Source organism: Rhinoderma darwinii, chromosome 2, assembly GCF_050947455.1.
Source record: "Rhinoderma darwinii isolate aRhiDar2 chromosome 2, aRhiDar2.hap1, whole genome shotgun sequence".
Taxonomy (NCBI): Eukaryota; Metazoa; Chordata; class Amphibia; order Anura; family Rhinodermatidae; genus Rhinoderma; species Rhinoderma darwinii.
Window position 1 is genome coordinate 263,286,147 of NC_134688.1, and position 22,428 is coordinate 263,308,574.

The 22,428-nt window shown below is 40.3% G+C and overlaps 1 protein-coding gene across 1 annotated transcript in view; it reads left to right on the forward strand.

Annotated features, from left to right (window-relative positions):
* Positions 1 to 22,428, forward strand: part of LOC142742956 (mannosyl-oligosaccharide 1,2-alpha-mannosidase IA-like) — a 97,332-nt gene that overhangs the window by 64,338 nt on the left and 10,566 nt on the right. Inside the window, exons 7-10 of the mRNA XM_075853232.1 lie at positions 5,589 to 5,712; positions 5,885 to 5,978; positions 11,922 to 12,037; positions 17,732 to 17,951. Of these exons, the coding sequence (XP_075709347.1) occupies positions 5,589 to 5,712; positions 5,885 to 5,978; positions 11,922 to 12,037; positions 17,732 to 17,951 (554 nt within the window). The remainder of the gene's footprint in view (positions 1 to 5,588; positions 5,713 to 5,884; positions 5,979 to 11,921; positions 12,038 to 17,731; positions 17,952 to 22,428) is intronic.

A 22,428-nucleotide genomic window follows, 5' to 3' on the forward strand; every position in this document is an offset into this window, starting at 1 on the left:
TTCTTACGTAAAGGCAGTTAAACTGCTGTTCCCTTGGATTTTTCGTGGAATTACAAAAAGTGGGGAAGAACAATTTCTTGGTCTAGATGAAACGGGGAGACTATTTTAGGAAGAAATCCCGTTATGGTTTTTAAGATGACCCCCTCATCTAATTGTAGAGTATATGGAGGAAAGGCAGAAAGGGCCTGAATCTCATTTACTCTACAAGCCGATGTAATGGCTAACAGGAGCGTCAGCATTTCTATGGTTATAAAGTCTAGTGGTTCGAACGGTGGATTTGTCATGGCCTGGAGAACAATATTTAAGTCCCAAGGAGGAACTGAGGATCTAATCTGGGGCTTAAGTCTAGAGGAGGCCGTCAGGAATCTCCTAACCCAGGGGTGTTCTGCCAATCTGAAATCAAAGAAGGAATTTAGTGCGGATATCTGAACCTTTAGGGCATGCCCCCACGTGGCGGATTTCCTCCGCAACTGTCCGCATCAATGCCGCACCTAATCCGGGTTGCGGATTACGGCTGCGGATCTGCCCAAAATGTGCAGTAAATTGATGCGGACTAGCTGCTGCGGACTGCGGGAAAAGTGCTTCCCTTCTCTCTATCAGTGCAGGATAGAGAGAAGGGACAGCACTTTCCCTAGTGAAAGTAAACGAATTTCATACTTACCGGCCGTTGTCTTGGTGACGCGTCCCTCTTTCGGCATCCAGCCCTACCTCCCTGGATGACGCGGCATTCCATGTGACCGCTGCAGCCTGTGATTGGCTGCAGCTGTCACTTAGACTGAAACGTCATCCTGGGAAGCTGGACTGGAGACAGAAGCAGGGAGTTCTCGGTAAGTATGAACTTCTATTTTTTTACAGGTTGCTGTATATTGGGATCGGTAGTCACTATCCAGGGTGCAGAAACAGTTACTGCCGATCGCTTAACTCTTTCAGCACCCTGGACAGTGACTATTTACTGACGTCTCCTAGCAACGCTCCTGTAATTCCGGGAGCCCCATTGACTTCCTCAGTCTGGCTGTAGACCTAGAAATACATAGGTCCAGCCAGAATGAAGAAATGTCATGTTAAAAAAGCAAGACGCATCCGCAGCACACATAACATGTGCATGACAGCTGCGGACTTCATTGCGGAATTTAGAATCTCCATTGAAGTCAATGGAGAAATTCCGCCATGAGTCCGCAACCAGTCCGCCACTGCTCCGCAACAGACAGAGCATGCTGCGGACACCAAATTCCGCTCCGCAGCCTATGCTCCGCAGCGGAATTTTACGCATCGTCTAAACGAACACTTCTAAATTTAAGTGGAAGTCAATGGAGAAACGGCTCCGCTGCGGATTAACGCTGCGGAGTGTCCGCAGCGGAATTCAAGTGAAATTCCGCCACGTGTGAACCCAGCCTTAAGGTGCTGTGCTTGAGGTTTTTATTTAATTCTGCCTGGAGAAAACCTCATATCAAAGGGATATCTGGTTTGTTTAGAGGATTTATGCTCAACCCTGCAAAATTTGTGAATGCTTTCCAGGCCCTTAGATATATTTCAAAGGTAACCTTTTTCCTACTCGCTAGCAGAGTAGAAATGACAGACTCTGAGAATCCTCTCTGTCTAAAGATTACCCTTTCAGTCTCAGGCTGTCAGATGAAGTTTTTGCATTTCTGGGTGCATGACTGGGCCCTGGTATAGGAGATCTGGTATGGTCGGAAGAATCCAATGTTAGTCTGAGGACATTTTCCTTAACCATGTGAACCATGGTCTTTTTGGCCAGAAGGGGACTATCAGGATTATTGAAGCTTTCTCTTCCCTGATCTTTCTCATCACCCTTGGGAGAAGACATAGGGGGGGAAAGGCATAACCCCTCTCTTGACTCCAACACTGGGAGAATGCATCTATTGCTATCGGGTGTTCTGATGGATCCAGGGAGAAGAATCTCTTGACCTTCCTGTTTCCTCTGGCCGCAAACAGGTCTATTGAAGGATTCCCCCATCTGTAAACAATCTTCTGACATATTTCTGTATTCAGAGACCATTCTGACTGGCGTAACCTTTCTCGGCTTAAGATGTCTGCCACCTGGTTGTCCCTTCCCTTCACGTGGACAGCTGAGAGAGTCAATAGATGGTGCTCTGCCAGAGAAAATACCTTGGAAGATAAATCCATCAGTGGTATGGATCTCGTCCCCCCTTGATGATTTATATAAGCCACTGTTGTCGTGTTGTCCGAATATATCTTTATATTCTGACCTGAAATTGCTGGTATAGAGTTTTTCATAGTTTGAAAAACCGCTGCCAGTTCCTTGAATTTGGAGGACTTGTGGTGATCCCACTGACCCTGAAGAAAAGAGGAGTCATAGTGGGCTCCCCATCCCCCAAGGACTCGCATCCGTGGTTATATTTAGAGTAGGGGTTGTTATCCATGGAATGCCCCGCCTGAGGTTTTCCCTGTTCAACCACCATCTGAGAGACAGCCTGGCTGCTGATGATATGCGGAGGGATTGATCTAGGGAGAGACTGTTCTTGTCCCACTAATTTAGAATGTCCCATTGTAGAGCCCTGGATCTGAAGTGAGCCCATAATACTGCTGGGATGCATGACGTGATGAGGCCGAGTACAGACATAGCTTTCCTGAAAGAGGTCATATGGCCTAAATAAAGCCCTGAGACCCTTGGGGCTTGTGAAATGCCAAAGGGGAGGACTCTGTACTGAAGGTGAAACAAAGACTTGTTGAGGGGCACTGCTACCCTTAGATATTTCTGGTGAGGACTGCATATTGGTACATGATAATATGCATCCTCCAGGTCTAGTAATGCCATCACACAATCTTATGGTAGAAGGAATGCTCTCCATACAACATTTTTTGTATGTTAGATAAGAGTTCAAATCCTTTAGATTTATTATGACCCCGTATTTCCCTTCTAGTTTCTTCACCAGGAAGATAGGGAAATAAAAGCCCTGGTCTGCCTCTGCACCTGGGACTTGAATTAGAATCCCTTTTCTTATATGTGACAGAATTTCTGCCTCTAATACTTCTTGTTTCTCTAAATTTTTTAGGGTCTTTGTGGGAAAGAATCTGTTTGGGGGAGGAGATCTGAATTCCAGGACGTACCCTGTTTTTATGTTATTTCTTCCCAATTTCTGTAATACCTGGATAGACGACCTCCCCCACCATGGGCCTTCTGGTGTCATTGCTGGTGTTCTCTGTTTTTGGGGTCGTTTTGAGGCCTGAAAAAGAAGCCCTTATATTTCTTAGGAAATTTTGAGGGCCTAGACTCCTGTCCCCTAGGGTTAGGTCTTTTATTAAACCTCCTGGGATGAAAGGAATCCATTGGTTTCCCTTGTGTAGGGAACCCCTTCTTCCTATCAGACGCTTTTTCTAACAGGTCATCTAGCGGGGGCCCAAACAAATAGTCACCAGAGCAGGGAATAGCATATAGCTTCCCATTGGACCCAGTGTCACCCTTCCAGGTTTTTAGCCAGATAGCCCTCCTGGCAGAGTTTGAGAGAGCCACTGATCTGGCAGAGAGGCGCACAGAATCTACCGAGGCGTCGGCCAAAAAAAATCTGCTGACTTAGATAACATTGGAATGGAGGAGAGGATCTGATCCCTACAAGTTTTATCTCTAAGGTGGAGCTCTAATTGCGCTAGCCATATCTTTAGAGACCTGGCCACACAAGTGGCTGCAATTCCTGGCTTAAAAGCCCCCGTAGAAGCTTCCCAGGTTCTCTTGAGGTAATAATCGGCTTTTCTATCCATGGGATCAGATAAAGAGCCTAGATCCTCAAATGGAAGAGCATTCTTCCTTGATATTTTTGCCACTGGGGCGTCAAGTCTAGGGGTATTATCCCAGTCCTTGCAGACCTCTTCTTCAAAGGGATATTTCCTCTTAAAAATGTTGGGAATACCAGCTTTCCTATCTGGATTTTTCCATTCCCTTTTAATGAGGCTTAAGACATTCTTATGAATAGGGAAGGTTCTCTGTTTTCTAGGCCCTAGGCCTTCAAACATTATTTCCTGGACGGAACGAGGTTCCTTGGGGTCATCGATGTTCATAGTTGCGCTTACGGTTTTAAGAAGCTGGTCTATGTCTTCTGCTAAGAACAAACTCTTCCCCCCGTCCTCGTCTGAGGAATTATCTGAGGAGCCCAGCTCGCCTTCTTCTTCTAGCTGAAAATCCTCTTCAGCAGAGGAATCGGATAAATCTACTCGACTAGAAGAGGTGGATGGAAGATCCTTCTTTTTCTTTAGGGACGTTAGGGAGTTCCTAACTTCTGCCCTCACAATCTCTTTAATGCTTGAGGCCAGACTTGTAGATTCTTCCGTGATGATTTTATCGAAACAATTCTTGGAAAGTCTTTTATTATAAGAGGCTGCTAGTTTCTTATTACAAACTGCGCACTCTTTGTTACGGGTTTTATCCAGTTTTTTTTTCTAGGACCTTCCCTGACCTAAACACATGTACAAGAGAAGAGAACAGTATTAGCAAGAAAGAGGGTTTTTTTGTCATACCCTATAGTACTGCCTTCTCTTCAAGTACCAGACTGGAGGATCTTGTGGCATCCGAGCGGTCAGCGTGTCCTGTTGCTTCTCCTGGCATTTCCATTTTGGAAGGAGATGCTGGAGACTGAGGCTCCATATTGTTCAGGCCTAAATAGGCCTTGGATTGTCCATTACGGACGTAATTGGCGCTGCTATTCATTGGAGTCAATGAATAACGGCTCCAATTACGGCCAAAGAAGTGACAGGTCACTTCTTTGACGCGGGCGTCTATTTACGCGCCGTCATTTGACAGCGGCGCGTAAATTACGCCTCGTGTGAACAGACAAACGTCTGCCCATTGTTTTCAATGGGCAGATGTTTGTCAGCGCTATTGAGGCGCTATTTCGTGGATGTATTTCGGGGCAAAAACGCCCGAATTACATCCGTAATTAGTGCGTGTGAACATACCCTTAGAAATGTGTCAATTAACAAGATTATTGTCTGAATCCAGTAACAACCCGTAGAACTGTGAATTCAGCTCTGGAGTATAAGGGTATGTTCACACGCACTGTTTTCAGACGTAATTCGGGCGTTTTACGCCTCTAATTACACCTGAAAAAAACGGCTCCATTACGCCTACAAACATCTGCCCATTGCTTTCAATGCGTTTTACGGAGTTCTATTCCCACGAGGTGTTATTTTACGTGCAGCTGTCAAAATACGGCGCGTAAAAAGACGCCCGCGAAAAAAAAGTGCATGTCACTTCTTAGGACGTTTTTGGAGCCGTTTTTCATTGACTCCATTGAAAAACAGCTCTAATAACGTCCGTAAAATTCGCCGCGAAAAACGCGAGTAGCTACAAAAACTTCTGAAAATCAGGAGCTGTTCTCGCCTGAAAACAGCTCCGTATTTTCAGACGTATTTTGCTAAGCCATGTGAACATACCCTAATACAGGCTTTAACTCTGGACCAGGACAAGATAAGACATATTGTGTATTTATAAAGTTACGCAGCGTTTACATTATGCCTGTACATGAGCATAAGTTTTAACAGCATTTTTCATCTACACTATTTGTATCTTCTGTTACATTGTAACTAACAAATATATTTTAAAACCATTTTTTCAGTGGTTTGAACTGGAGCTGGGGATGGGCATCTGCTGGGAGCAGCATTTTGGCAGAATTTGGAACCTTGCACTTGGAGTTTTTGAAGCTGAGTGAACTATCTGGAGACTCAGTATTTATTGAGAAGGTAAAAATTTACAAAATTTCATATTTTGTCTAAAGAAATATGTTCTAGAATTATAACCTTAGCCAGCAGCAACGTACATTCAGATAATTTCAAAACACATTTTTATTACTTAGTGGCAACAGGAAGTGAAAAAAAAACCATGATTAAACATTGTTCATTTATTTTCCTGTAGGTGAACACCATCCGGAGAATATTGAAAAAAATTGAAAAACCTCATGGATTGTATCCTAATTATTTTAGCCCTGTCAGTGGAAGCTGGGTCCAACGTACGTATAGAAATACAAGTCCAGCTATTGTATCGAACAGGTTCATTTACTCTTTCTAAAAGACATAATTGTACGTTGCCAAAAATAAAAGAAGCGTAAAAAGAGGTAGTAAAAAAATACCATTAAAGGTTTTGTATAATTTTAAGCGAAGCATTTTATGTAGATGTCTATTGATTTCAATGAGTGACTTGACATGCTTCAACAAGATTACCCATTGCCCCTGCCAAGCCACAAAAAAAGTGATTGAAAGGAGGGGTGCTCTCAGCATAGAGAATATCTCAGCAATGAGCTCTGTGGTGGGGGACCTGCCTTAGGAGGGTTGGTTGTAAAATCTTTAAAAAAATAATAATAACGTGGGTACAAAAAAAACAACCATAGGCATACTCTCTATGTCAAGACTGAGGTCTGTGTTCAGAAAAGTAGTTGATCTTGAGTTGTAGCTACGGTGCTAAGTTATCAATCTTGTTATTGGTTCAGACACATAAAAAACATAAAAAAACAACCAGTGTAGTTATACTTTTCTAATGCATTTAATGAGCAGCTTCCACTCTGTTGGACTCGGTGCAACCATGCATCACTTGTTCACCCATTTATATGAATGGGAACCATGTAGTACTGCTCTGTACAGTTGTAGCTAGGCTTTTCTTCGCCTAGCACAAATATTACGGTGCTGCTCTAGCCCTCTATATAATTTCCCAGGACTGGGAAGAGTGGTTTGTTGGTGCCTCCCCTGGCCTGCAAGTACTGGAGCACGTGTACCGCCAGCCCCCTGTAGATCCATCCCATAAGAAGATAAAGTTTTTAGTAAAGTGCTAAGGAGAGACATTTATTCTTGACCCGTAAAGGCTAGTTCACACCTATATGCCGCTACTGTAAATGCCCTTCAACTTTGGCTTTAAAAAGTTGCAAGGAATTTAACATTGAAAAGAATCTCATTGTTTTTAGTAGGAATAGTATTGAACAAATACAGAGCAATAATGTCTATTTTTATGACAGATGTCTTTTTGCATACAGTGTTTCAGTTTGACAGGTCTATGGCCATTGATTTCAGTGGAGGGTTGAATGGAAAAGATCTCTGTCAATTGTTCCATTTTGGACAGGCGCTTTTTTTAAAAAAAAGTTAAGTGAACTAATGTATCATCTTACGGCCTTATTCAGACTAACGTTGTATACGTCCGTGTGCTGTGCGTGAAAACAATGGATGGCACACGGACCTATGCAACTTAATGGGGCTATTCCATGTGTCATTTTTCACGCAGCGTGTGTCCGTTGTGTGAAACTCACTGCATGTCCTATTCTGGTGCGTGAAATTCACAGACAGCACATGGACGTCATCTGTGTGCTGTCCGTGATTCACGCACCAGTTGCGAAAGAAATGCAGAGAAAAAAAAAATGTGCACCAACACTGACATCAAAAACCGATGCCACACGGAACACACACTGATGGCACACGGAACTGCAACGCAAGAAAAAGGCTGCATTTTTTACGTGCGCAAAACGGACACATTCGTGTGAATCTAGCCTAAAGGTGTGAATAAAGTCTAGGTAGGGGCCTTTTCCCACTTACAAGAGACTACCATAGAAAGAGGTGATTGAAGAGTTTGTGGAATGATTATGGGCAGCAGGAAATATTTAGGGAAATTTACTTAATATGATACTCTACTATACTCAAAATATATTTCCATTTGACAAAGACTGGACAGTAGTAATAACAGTCAGAATTATCATCATTATAAAGACCAATTTTATGAGAGCCATGTCCAACTAAGATTTAAACACTGAAATGATGAAGAGGAGAACCTGGCGTATAGGTATTCACACAAAGAGTTCAATTGGCACATATACCATACACTTCAATATGGTAAGTGTAGCGTTATCCATGTGTCGATGAAAAAAAAATTGTCAAAAGATTTGCGATGGTGCTCAGTGTCATACACATGTTAATTGAAAGATCATATAATATGGCAAAAATAGACAGAAAATAGATACGGTACTCACCGATTCATTGTTTCTTCACATTATTTTCTGTCCATGAAAACCACATGGACTGCAGGAGCGAAACGCAGTACTCCAAACATAGGCACGGCAGCCGTTTCCCGTCACACGATGCTTCATCCTGGTGCCTTGCGTGATGTGTTTCATATATGTATTTATAGCCTGGCCATGACCGCCTGGCGTATATGTGTTTGCTGATGGAAATATATATAATGCCATTCTAGCTGGATGTCTAAAACCTGTCAACCTAAATTTATATTGATGTCAGGTGGTATTTTTATTCCTTCCACCAAAGGTTTTTTATAGCATAAATACTCTATTTAGAATTAGTAAAGAATCACTGGAATAATGATAGAGCTTTATAAAATATAACTTTTACTTCATATTGTTTAAAATAATGTGCAAAACATACACACAGGACAAATTTAAAGGCTAAAAACCTAAATTTATATACTGTAAGATTTATTTTGCCTGTGTAACATTTTAAAATTATGTTTCGGCATTTCTAATTTGTATTTTTCCAATCCACTAAACTTGAAGCAGACTGATGTATCTATCTGTTGCTTGCATTTCAAGGGCGTACAAATAAATAGTCATAGTGTTTTAATACATGTAGTTTATAATTTATGGCACAGTAAGCGCTCATCCATACGCTCCAGAATTGCCGTTTTTTTTCCGGACGGAATTTCAGCCGAAAAAGACGCAGCAGAATGCAGTAAATCTCATCCACACTTGCGTAAAATTTCTGAGCTGAAATTGACCTGCGGTGCGATTTTTGTAGGAGATGTCTCCATCTCCTAACATTGGGAAAAACGCAGCAATTTAGACACCATTTTCTGCCGCAAAAAACGCAGGAAATTGTGTGTTTTTGCCGCGGCGGAAAGCATTTGACTTTCAACGAATTGCTGCAGAAATTTTCGGCAGCAATCCCGTTGTGTGTGGACAAGCCCTTACTCCTCCTATGCTATCTATGGGATCACGGTCGCTTCCCTATACAGGGAAACTGCGCATGCATGGCTACCCCATCTTCAGCACAGGCGAACTTCAGTGTCTCTCAGTTCTTATTCTATTTGCTGCCACCAATAAGCGACACTCGGCTGTCTGACAGATGCCACCAAATGTGCACCGCTGAAGATACACTTCAAACACCAATGAATCCTCCCCAGTCTGCCTTAGCCACTTAGTAGGATCTCCCCACTCACTATCATCTCTTACACATGGAAGGAAACTGTATCAGTTAGGATATGTTAACACGTCATATGTTTGAGGCAGAAAAATATAAGGCTGACTTCAAGAGAAAACATCCTCTGAATCCAGGAGTTCTTCCGAGCTGATTTTCAAAAAGTTTTTGAAGCATTTTTCAAGCGTATTTTGAAGCCTTTTGAGGCGTTTTTTTCTAAGCGTGTCAATGGAAAATCAGCTTGTAAAACGTTTCAAGAAGTGACATGTCACTTCTTTTTACGAGGCGTATTTTTACCAGCCTTTTTTATATTCAGTAAAAATATGAACTACACAGTGTATTTCCCATTGAAAAAAAATGTCAATATCAAGTGTTTTTTGGAGCATAATACAAGCTTTTTACACTCCGAAATACGCCTAAAATGAACCGTGTGAACATACCCTAAGACGTTTTGACCATCTGCACAATATAAACTTGCATTAGAGTCACGTAATAGTTGAAGCTGGAGGAGCTAACAGGCACTCCTACAGAGGTCTCCCCCTGCTCCTGTGCTCTTTAAAGGGAATGTGTCGCTAGAATTTTTTTTAGTTAAACAATTATTATTTAAGTGATTACACATTGTTTTAATTTTTTCACAAGTCAGGAAATATTATAAATTAGATTCTAATTTATAACATTTCCATGTGCTGGTCACTAGAGGGAGCAATTCCCAAAATTGCAGAATGGTCAATGTGGTAAAGCAACCTCATTGCTTTATGCTGCAAATTTGGGGTTGACACCCTCGCTCTAGTGTCCTCACGCAATCCCCCCTCCCTTATTCTGGCTAGTGCCAGGAGAAGGAGGGGGTTGAATCTTCAAACCTCCTACAATGTGTGCCGCCATTTTCTGAGCGAATGCACAGTGTAGGAAGATTAGATACAGTGGTAATCACACAGTATAACACGAACATACACACACATCACATACACAAACATAACTTACCTGCTCCTGCCGCCTCCTCTCCTATTCCTTGCGTCTTCGCTTCCTTAAACATATTGCCGGAAGCCGAGGCCGGAAGTCGTCATCTGACTGTCCGGCAGCGGTTTCCGGTCCACATGAAAATGGCGCCGGATTTCACTCTGCTAACGAGCTTAGTTTTGGTCTGTGTGGGAGCGGCGCATGCGCCGTTCCCACACAGACGGCGTACGCTGCAGTGAATGGAACGGCTCCCGTTCGCATTCTCTATGCGGATGGATGTGCCGTATTCCATCTCCGTATGTGTCGTTAATCGACACCTACAGAGATGGAAAAAAAATGGCAGCCCCCATAGAGAAGTAAAAGTAAGTAAAAAGTACAACACAAGAACACAAATAAATAAAATTTATTTTAATATCATACTAAAAGCAATATTATATAAAAAAAAATGTTTTCGTGACACCTTCCCTTTAAACAAAAGAGAAGATACTCTTCCATGTTACAGAGCACAGGAGCAGGGGAAGCCATCGGTAAGAGCTCTGACAGCTCCTCCAGTTTAAATTGTTGCATGACTTTAATGCAAGTAAGCAGATGGTCAAAACTTCTTGGTGATACAGTTTCCTTCAAAGGGGGAGAGACGTGATGTGGAGGTGTACAGAGGACTTGCAGAAGCCTTGGACCAAGTATGCATTTTACTGAATGCTGAAAACACTTTTGACATATCTATACATCATTCTTTACTTGAAAGCATACAAATAAATATCAATGTGGCCACCATAGATGGTCCTCTGTGCGCTCCTCACATTTTCACTATACTGAAGAGGAAGTTTTAGGGGGAGTGGCAACTCAGGAGCGCACAGGAGCGGAGAGGGAGGTGCTTGCAGCACAGAGGAGATGCAGTGTGCTACTGGGAAATGTAGTTTGGTAGCGCTTACGTGGTAATAAAAACTGGACCGCCCATTCTGCTATATGAAGAAGGCAGCACACACAGGAGAAAGTGGAGTAAAATACATACAAAGGCGAAACAAAGTACGTTTATTTTAGCATGGGCCAGTGTAGTTACACATGTTAGGATGGTACTGGGCTTTGTAGAAAAACTATGTATTGTGGGAATAACCCTTTAAGCACATGAACAAAAGCTAGACCTCTACAGGCTGCCTCTTGAACTGAAATTGAAAAAAACATATGCCACAGATGTCAACTTTTATGGCAACATCACAACAAAACATAGTTTTGTACAAGCAGCACAGATAATACATGACCCCCTTTCTGCAGGTAGGAGTCAGAAATGCTATTTTGCATAGCATTCCAGACTTTGTTTCTTTTACAATTTCGCATGATGCCTACTAAACAGATCTGACAAGCTCAAGATTATATGGATTATCTTTTCTTCTATGTTTTGGAAAAAAATATATAAAACAAAATGCGGTTTAACCAAATATTTACTTTCAATGTTAGTAAATTAAGCTATGAAACATCTTTTTCATTTTGGATATTACGTCTAGTAACAACATCCTCAGAAAATAATCGTTTTTTATATAAAAGGACAAAAAAAGAAAAATATCAGTTTTCACATGCAAGTGTTGACTTGTTACATGACCGAATATAATTTACTGTGTGCTGGGGCAACTAAAGATTGTAAAAACCATTTAATTATGAATCAATCAAATGACAATACTGAGTGCAAACCGGAATTTACCAGCCACTTGGCATGGGTTCTTAACGGCAAGATTTGCATGTGCACAAATGAAATGTCGGATTAATTTCCTTATCATCCTTCCTGTACAAATTGCGTGTCGCTTCTCCTTCTATAGATCATGTGTCTCTTGGAGGACTTGGTGACAGCTTCTATGAATACTTAATCAAGTCTTGGCTGATGTCAGCTAAACAAGATAATGAAGCAAAGGGCATGTACTACGAAGCTGTTGAGGTATCAAACACATGTTTTGTCTTGTTTTTTTTAGCAATGTAAATTTTAATATTTAGATGAATGCAGAAGACAGATCTGAGGTTTATCTATGTAACCATTAGGCTTCATCCACTCATCGCGATTACCATATGAATTTAAAGGCAATGAAATAAGGGACAGAAATAGTTTGTGGAAAATTTCCAAGATTACAAACACATAACACAGTGTAGGTGGAAACTATTTTATAACATTGTGTCATCAGATTAGATCACATGGAAACATGCATATAAGCAAGCAAGGAAAATAAGACAGAAACCAGGAATCACAAATAAATGAGTAGGCTTAACATTATTGTCCTTAATGACTTCATTAGGCATACCATAAAAGTCCAATGGATAGGATTCCACTGGCTGAGAACACCAGTTATTTTTCCAGACAGTAATTTCAAGCCTACTCACTTGGAGGTTTCTGTAATTTTAGTGGAGAGTGGCTCATTCTTGGGTTTGGTGAAGGTCCCACTGGCCAAAACCAAACCATTCAGACTATACAACATAAAAGTACATTTTTGGACAAGCCCTTTAAACTCAAGCTCATAATCTACATTTCTGAACCTCCATTATTTAATCTCCCTCTTCTTATCTTTATTTGACTAGTAAGACATACTGTATAACTGTACCATCATAAGTAAATTAGCAAAGCCTTATTATTGTAATGTTTAACATGTCTGGGTGTTCAGGAATAATGGCAAATGTACTTGGGCCATTCACCGATAGTAAACTCCTTTTCTGTATATCTTTGTACTTAGCTGACCTCAGTATTTAAAAACAATTTATTATCACTTAAAACAGTGGTATCAACAATGCAGGGCTGGCCTTAGGGGTATATATTTTGGCAGTCTAGTGTATGACAATAATTAGGCACTGTTTGATATGGTTATTTGTACACTGCTATGGGTGGTGCAATAATAGAAGGTACCACAAAGTGCACAATCCATTATAAGGCTTGCCCTGTCAACAAGGCGAGTAGCAAACTGAGGAATTTATACACATATTGTGTAATAGGTGAATTCACACTTCAATCTTGACAACAAAACATTTTACATTATTTGCTGCCTTTACAAATGCATTGCTGTTCAAACAATGTGTTACAGAACTCATAATATAGCAAAACATCTTATGCTGCAACTGGTTTGTCACTGACTAACCAGATCAGAGAGTCTATGAGACACTAACTGTCTGCACCCTTATCCCCTTAATGGAGGTTTGGGAAGGTCACACCACGCAGGGAAGTCACCAAATGGACTGATGGGGATGTCAGACAGGTACGTGGAGATGTATACAGATGTGTAGGTCAGGAGGGCCGAGGGTCAACAGAAAGTCAGACAGAGATGGACAAAATTAACAGGGACGGTCAGAGATGTAGCCAGGGGATTGGGGGCAAGGTTAAGGTCCTAAAGGGAAGGTACCAGGCATAAAGGTAAAGGGACCAGGCAAGAGCTAAAGTTAGGATGGAGCAAAGTTCGTAGTCAGAATCAGAAAATGCAAAGCTATGTGAAGTCAGGAAAGTCAGCAAAGCAGCCAGCAATTACTAACCTTGGGTTCAGACGACGAGATCTGAAGGCGACATTTCACGTTAAATAAGTCGACTGTTGCCATGGCAACCAAGCATGGAGGAGGAAGAAAACCAGTGGTGGGAAGCAGGAGGTTGTTTTTAGCCTATGGCTGATTCACAGGGCATGCACCTTGATGATAAATGTAGCGCACGCTGCACAGGTGCCATTATTAGTGGGGTATTCTTATCTTAGACATTTATGGAATTTCCACAGCATATGCCATAAATATCTGATAGATGCAGATCCCAGATCTGGGACCCGCACCTACCTCGAAAGCGATAGTCCCCTTAACACCAGTTGCCAGATTTAGCTGTGCTAGGCTGTTTCCATAACTCCCATAGCATTGAACAGGATAGGAGTTACAAAAACAGCGTAGCAGTATCGGCAATAGCATAACTCGTTATACATAACTGCATGCATTTTACCACAATTTCTTTGGTTTTAATATGCATTTGTGGCTGTGTGTTTTTTACAGGTGAAACGTGTTAAAAACACGTATTTTCACTTGCAAAAACAGTGCAGCCAAAAACGGCATTTCGGTAGCACACGACCACACCGTATAAATAAGTGGATATCTGACCAAATACTAATATGCTATTTCAGTTTAATGATTCCTTTGTTTTAGTTTGATAAACAAATAAAGAAATACTCTTTTGCTTTTAAGTTATAATATAAATGGCCATGATATTCTTGGAAAATCATCTATTGAGTTCATATTTAGCTGAGTGATTATTAGTCCCCCAAAAGTCCTTTCATTTAACAATAGCAGTTTGATAACCAACGAAAGACAGTGGCGTAAAAAAGACACAAATTTAAAACGTTTTAATTTTTTTGGGACTTTCCCAAAGTTGCAAGAAAAAAGGCCAAGGCTTATCAAAAGGGGTAGGGCCTCAGCTGGGACGACAGATTTATCATAAATCTCTGCATTGTGTGTATGTACAGTATATATATGTATGTATGTATGTATAGTTACACACGGTGTATACATATTTCAGCTTTCAGTAATGACCAAATGGATGATGTACATTCTGATAAATTGATGCATATGGAAGTAAGGAAGCTCCATTCTCCAAGTTACATGGCGGATTGTGTTGACATATTTGATGAGCATTGGCGGTAACAAGTAGTAGAAAGAATAAAACTACTAGCTAGCATTTAGCTTTATTTATGACCCATAAGAGTTCATGCTAAAGATACAGTGTTTTTATTGCTGTGTATAAAATGTGATTACAGCTAATGGATTATACTTTGTGATGCTAAAAAGCTGAGTCTACAGTTTGCAAACTAGTGGATGCTGAACATTGCATTCACTATTTATATTCAATATTCTACATTTGAGTAAATTTAATTTTGTTTGGACACTATTACCATAGTAACTAAATATAGGAAGCGTCTAAAGTATACATGCCAAAGCAAAATCGGTACTATTTAAGAATAGTGCTAGAAATGCTTCTTTGTGAATTATTTTTATGGTAGTACACGTCTTCACCAAATCTGATAATAGTCTTTATTATGGTCATTTGTAGCTAGCCAAAAAACATAATGGGGGAAATTGTTCAAAACTAGTGCAAAGGTAAAATTGAGGAGTCACCTTGGCTTGCTTGTTTTACTATTGGGTGCAAAGAATTTATTGGATTATCACTTGAGAGTAGTAGGACTATAATAATGCTGAATATTGCTTTCATATGTTAAACCCCTGACAATCCCTTGACTGCCCCTTTAATTTTTTTAGTTATATATTTGAAAAACCCCTTCCTGACATTTGATATAACAGTACGTCATGGTCGGGAAGGGTTGGGGGGGAATGGAGCATGCTCACAGGCTGAGCCCCCTCTATACCCAGCAGGTGTCAGCTCCATGTTACAGCTGACACTTTACTGTAATGGCCAGGATCGGAGATAACTCTGATCCTGGACGTTTAACCACGCATCTAAGCCGTGAGAAAGAGGCTGTGAAGACACTGGCGTGTGCTTTGGCAGAGTCACACCCCCACTTCCTACAGTCCGTCTACTCTGCCTTATAGCTAGAGCCGAATGTTGCTTGACAACGTGGGGTGGACAGCAGATTCGGGGAAGGGAGACACCTAGTAACAGTAACTTCCAACAAAATTTGCATGAATAAAACGAAATTTTAACAGCAAGTAAATTATAAAGTTGATATATATCAGGTATACTATTCGATTATTTATATATAGTTAAAAAAGTTATTGTCCGTTTAAAGTGAATGCAGGCAGCCAGTATATTGCACACAGGACTGCAGGAGAAAGCTCAGCCTTCCAAATATTATCGTAATGCTGCAGGGGTTAAGAGCAGAGATTCCAGTAATCATGTCAAATTAGGAGGTTGGTAGGAATGCAATTCACAAACAAATTTTTTAAGTAGCTTCAAACGAGAACTTCACCTCAAAGCATGCCAATGCTGAACCCTGTTCCCTCCTGCCTGTATTGGTGCTGGTTATCAACATCCGCATTTTTTTTACAAAAAATACCAGCTCAACAACAGCTCGGAGAATGCAGTAGACATCATTAGTTTATAGAGATAAGTTCAAGAATCAGTTAAAGAGGACCATTCATTTACACTTTTGTTTTCTTAGTATTCTGAATATGCTTATTATGTGCTTCATGGTCTCTACAGGGTAATGCAACAGTCATCTAAAAGGGTGTTTTAATTTGGAGTTTACCGGTGCCCTGGAGTCAGCAAGGGTTGCCAACCATTTGTAAATTCCTGGACAGTCCGTATAAATAGGGGACTTTTTTTTTCCCCAGTGTCCATACAAATACTGAAGGAGCTTGTGTAGGTTATTGTGATTGTAATTATCATCAGTTTATAGTTCACATTAAATGCTGCTAATGAGTTCATGTCGGTACATTGAGCTATAGACATTTGCAAAACGAATTAAGTATTGCAGGGCATTCTTTTAAATCAATGGACATTGATTTCTGTCCACAGATGTCTGCAGTCGTTGAGAGCGGAAATATCTCAGTTCTAGCTAATTCAAGAATATTCCTATCATGGACACCCACTATTAGCTCAGTAATCTATAAAAGACAACAATTGAAGAACACAAAAGTTTCTCAAAGTAATAAACATAGAGGGATTTATAAGAACATCATTAATTTTCATAGCCTATTTCTTATAGAAAACAATTTTACAGCTACAGGTCCTTACTCCTATTAGCCAAAATGGACCAACAAAAAAGTTGCACCCCATAGCTAATAGGAACGCTGAAAGAATACGAGTCCGCTATATTCATAAGGGGCGCACTCCCCCACCCGTCAGGCCGGTGAATGACAGGTTGCTGTGTATACATGCATACGCAGCAGCCTGTCAGTCACCGCAGAGAGGGTGAGGCGGAGAGCGGCAGGGAAAGCACTTCCCTCAGTAATACAGCGGACTATAACTAGGAGTCCGCTGTATTCTTTCAGAGCTCCTGTTAGTCAAACAGCACAAAATGGTTTTGTTTCTGTCATTTGCTGCCCTTATCTAGAGCAGCAGATCAAGCTGACAGATGTACTTTAACATGGTTCTGTAGCAGAGTTCCCAAAATATGTTTTAGGGGGGATTTACACGAGCGTGTGCGTTTTTGCGCACGCAAAAAAACACGGCGTTTTGCGTGCGCAAAAGGCACTGAATAGCTCCGTGTGTCATTAGATAGGATGTGCGGCTGCGTGATTTTCACCCAGCCGCCATCATTATGACACTCCGTTTGGATGTTTGTAAATAGAGGAGATAGAGAAGCACCTTGTATGGACTGAATTGTGGACGCATTTTTTTCATGTCGCCACAATCAACCGGGGGGATGTCAAGTGGATGTAAATTTTAATAAAAATGAAACTTGTTTGTCTAGTGAAATGGACATTAATGGCCACGAAAAAAATAAATAATCCTAGATAACCCCTTAATAATTCTATTAAAGAATGAAACATGCCTCTGAAATCAATTAAATGGTATATTTATTAGCAACCTATTACTAACGTAAATCAATAAAAACAGAACATGTTATCATTATATCCTTGTTACTTTATTTTATCCATACAACATTTTTTTCCTTACTAGAAGTGTTCTCGCTCCCTGTGAATTTCTTTTTCTCCTACGCTGTTTCAGGCAATTGAAGCACATCTAATCAAAAGATCTGCTGGAGGTCTCACATACATTGCTGAGTGGAGAGGTGGCGTCCTGGACCATAAAATGGGACATCTGACTTGCTTTGCTGCAGGGATGTTGGCACTTGGAGCAAATGATGCACTAGACAAGAAAAAAGATCATTATATTGAATTAGCAGCAGAGATTGCCAACACATGCCATGAATCTTATGTACGTACAGGTATGAATTATCCTTATCACGTCCATTAATGGTTGAATGAAACAATGTCAAACTATATTTTTTAATCTATCCTGCTACATTAATAGCTTAAAGAAAACATTGATTTCTTGAAAATTGGACATCTATTAAAGGGGGTTGTCCCATAATCTAATAGTTTGTTTTTTTAAAAACTGTAGCCTATTAGCCTATCTAAAGTAACCCAACCATGCTTTCAGATACTCACTAGCTATTTGCTTGCTTCTTGTTCTGGCTCCCATTTCTCCTTGACTCAGTGTGAAGTGGGCGGTCCTTCAGCGCTGCCAAAGTGACCGCGGTTTGAGTGTGAAAAACTACATTTCCCACAAGCACCTTGCTCCTCCTCTAGGGTCCCTGCACTCTCCTGGGTACAGGCATAAAATTGCATATTTCTGTGGGCTTTTTATAGACAAATTATCATTAGTGGTTTTATGATATTTCTGCGCTTGCTTGGCCTAACACACAACCGAACAGAGCAGACAAAGAGGAGTTGCTGCTTCCTGGACAGCAGTTGGTGCACAATGCCTATGGCCACCCTGTGCAGTGAGGACGGTGCAATGGGCATGTGCCGTCTCACTGCACAAATAGAAAAGGATACCAACTATAGAAGAAAAGCAGGTATCGCGCATGCTCAAGCGGGTCAAAAGGAACTACAGGAGGACAAAACCCTGGGCAATGCGCTATACACAAACTTTTAAGATGGGGCTTTGGGGGGTTATATCTCGAACAGCATGCATCATGGACAATAGTTTATATTTAAAAACTTTATTTATGAGTGTGGAACATTGAGTAATGAGTAAGATTGTGGGAATAACCCTTAACATTCATTAATAAAAGTAAGCTAGTGGGTGCAATCACAACAATTGCACTGCCCCTAAACTTCTGATTGTGGGGTCTAGAAGAGAGCATACAATGTATGTAAAAAAGCATGGCCCCCATGGCTAATTGGCTGGAAAGTCCATGTAGTCAGCCCATGGCACATTTACAAAAAGAGATTGGCTGGATTCACACGAGCATGTTCGGTCCGTAAAGGACGGAACGTATTTCGGTCTCAAGTCACGGACCGAACACACTACTGAAAACATGATTACAGTACGGGACAGTTGTCCCGCAGCGAGGCAGGGACTCCTAGCGTCGTACATAACTATGATGCTAGGAGCCCGGCTTTGGCGCCTCTGCAGGTTGAAACTTTTTTTCTCCAGGCGGAGGGAGTGCCCCCTTCTTTTTTGAGGGTGTTTTACATGAAACAGGATTTCACCATATTTTCTGCATGTGCCATTCATACATTTATAGAAGTTAATCATGTCCCCCCTTAGTTGTCTCTTTTCAAGGCTAAATAGGTTTAATTCTTTCCTCAGAACTTAGATTCTCCAAGCCCCTTATTAGCTTCGTTGCTCTTTATTGTATTTTTTCCAACTCCAGGGCATCCTTTCTATGAACTGGAGCCCAGAACTGGACTGCATATTCTAGATGAGGCCTCACTAATGCTTTGTAAAGTGGAAATATTATATCCCTGTCCGGCGAGTCCATGCCTCTTTTAATACACAACAATATCTTGCTGGCCTTAGAAGCAGCTGATTGACACTGCATGCTGTTATTTAGTTTATAATTTACAAGTACACCCAGATCCTTCTCAACAAGTGACTCGCCCAGTGTAGCTCCCCTAGGACATATGATGCATGCAGGTTGTTGGTACCCAGATGCATAACTTTACATTTATCTACATTAAACTTCATTTGCCAAGTGGATGCCCAAACACTTAGTGTGTTCAAATCAGCTTGCAATTTACAAACATCTTCCACAGACTGAACAATGCTACATAGCATCAGCCAATTCTCAATCCAATTACAAACTATATTTTCTAAACCTATAGTCCTTAATTTACCCATTAGACGTCTATGAGGGACAGTGTGAAATGCCTTTGCAAAGTCCAAAAACACTATATCCGCAGCTGCCCCGCTGTCTAGGCTTATATGTTTTCTTTTTTGTAGACAGCTGAAGGTTTCCTTAACTCTCTATAGCCTCTCTGCCTTCTTTCCATTGTTTCAAACCAACTATAGGGGACCTATGTATATGCCATAAATGTCTTTCGTTGGAATGTATGAGGAGTGTTGGAGATCAGGGCATAAGCAGGTTGGAGGCATGCTCGCTATTTTACAATGTAATCAAATACAGAGCCCAGGGCAGGACTTATTCTAAATACAGCCCTACACTCTACTGGAAAACAACACAATGTCCTTTACCTTCACTTATATTAAGGAGACTGTATATAGCATTATGTTCTCCTGTCTTGTTTTTTTATGAATTTTTTTACTTTTTATTCTTCTATAACCTTAGAAGGAAAATAAACATCCCTGAAATCTCAAATGTTCTTTGTCAGCTTCTTAGGAGTGTACAATTCACTGGTTGAATGGATGGCTCTCTATTTCACATGGAAAATGGACGTATATATCTTCCAGTAATAGAGTTTTGGAAAATTATCTCCTGTTTTCTTTTATTTCTTATATATTTTAGGACTATGATTATTTTTCTGGGAATTGTTTTAGTAATGTGATCATAAGTCTACCAGTAGAGATAGACCACTAGTACACTTGGAGGTTATGATTCCATGGAAAATATTTATTTACAAACCACAAATCTAACCAGACTGTCAAGAGACCATACTTGGTTTATCGGGAATAGTATTGTGTGCAATCTCTTAATACATTGTCATTTGTTTAATCTCTCTTGCTGGAAGTAGGGCAGACATAGTCAACTTAGTCTACGATTTAGAACATCAGTACTGTAAATATTGGGAGAGATAAACTATGCTATTTGCACCAGTTTCCTGGTGGAAAAAAAAGTCCAAAAGTTTGGCGCACACCTTCTTTCTTTTTTTGCGCAAAAATTTGCTACTTTTTTTTATTTTATCGCAAGTGAAGGGAGCTCTGCTGTGGGAAGGGGGGCTGATGTTTTTCTGGGGGATTAGAAGAATTATTTGACTACTGAGGGAAGAAGAGTACTGCTGTGACTGCTGTGAGAGGGGAGACACTTTTGTCATTACTCTGCTTCTATGTGATTGTTACTTCACTTGTGTTCCTTCTCCTACCATGTAATAAACTTTGAATAAAGATTTATAAAAAAAAAAAATTATCTATGGCCAGATTAAAAATTTAATAGTAATAGAATCTGTCATGGCAATTAACCTAAACATCTATCATTGATGTGCAATTTTCTTCTTCATTTTGAGAAAACATAAGAAACTTTAACACTACATAATTTGTATCCATTGAAAAAAATAATGTTGTTTGTACTTTACTCCTGTCATTGGAAAAAGTGGTCATCGTTATTTTGAAATACAGTTTCCTATTGTATTTTTATGAAGGGTATTAGAGCATGTTAAAAGGATCCTTGCCCTGGGCCATCTATCTGCTTACGTATTAAAGCATTCCTGCTTTGTGGCATCTGTCATTAATTAATGCCCTGCAGGACGCACTGGTACAGCACATTGTTTATGCACAGTTGCCTCACATTTACAGACCCATATTCTATTCTATTCTGTATTTACATGACTTGCATTAGAAGAGACCACAATTGTAGTGTATGTGATATACATATGATCAACCTAAAAAAAAACTTTTCATGTCAAATTCTCCTTACTTTAAAGCAGTTGTATCATAAAGACAATCCTAGTACATATGCCCAATGAGGACATATAAGATAAGATAAGAAGAAGATAAGAACGACTTTATTGATCCCCAGAGGGAAATTAATAGTAGTCATACAGTATGCTCCACAAAAAACCAACAACATGTATACAAGACACTCCTTAAACAAATAATACATACACATAACAAGTATAGTATAAATACATAGTAACAACATATTAATTAGCAGCATGCAAGTAGTAAAAGTTCATTCAAATAATTAGATAATAAATTAAGTAACCGAACCATTAAACAAAGAAATAGCTGGTGGCAGGAAAGACCTCCTATACCTGTCTTATGAGCACTTAAACAGAATATAGCGACTACTAGAAGAACAATGGCGACATTCCGCATAATTAAATAGAGGATGCTGCGGACACAACAATTAGTTGAAACTTCCTTAAAATACGTTTATTTGCCACAAAACTGATAGGATCAATCGTGCGTGCAACAATACTGCTCGCCTAATTAACAAATTTATTTACCTTATTTATATCCATTACTCTTGCGTTGCCATACCAGCACACCACAGCAAATGGTATTTCACTCGCTACCACTGAAACATCAAACATTTCTAGCATCTTTGTACAAACATTAAAAGATCTTAGTTGGCACAAAAACTAAAGGCGACTATTACCGATACAACCTTTCACAGTTCAGCTTCCAGTCAAGTTTATTATCGATGTACACTCCAAGGTACTTGTAATTATCCACTACCAAGACTGCCTGCCCCGCAATTGACAATGGAGTAATATCTTTCTTCATCCTACTTAAAG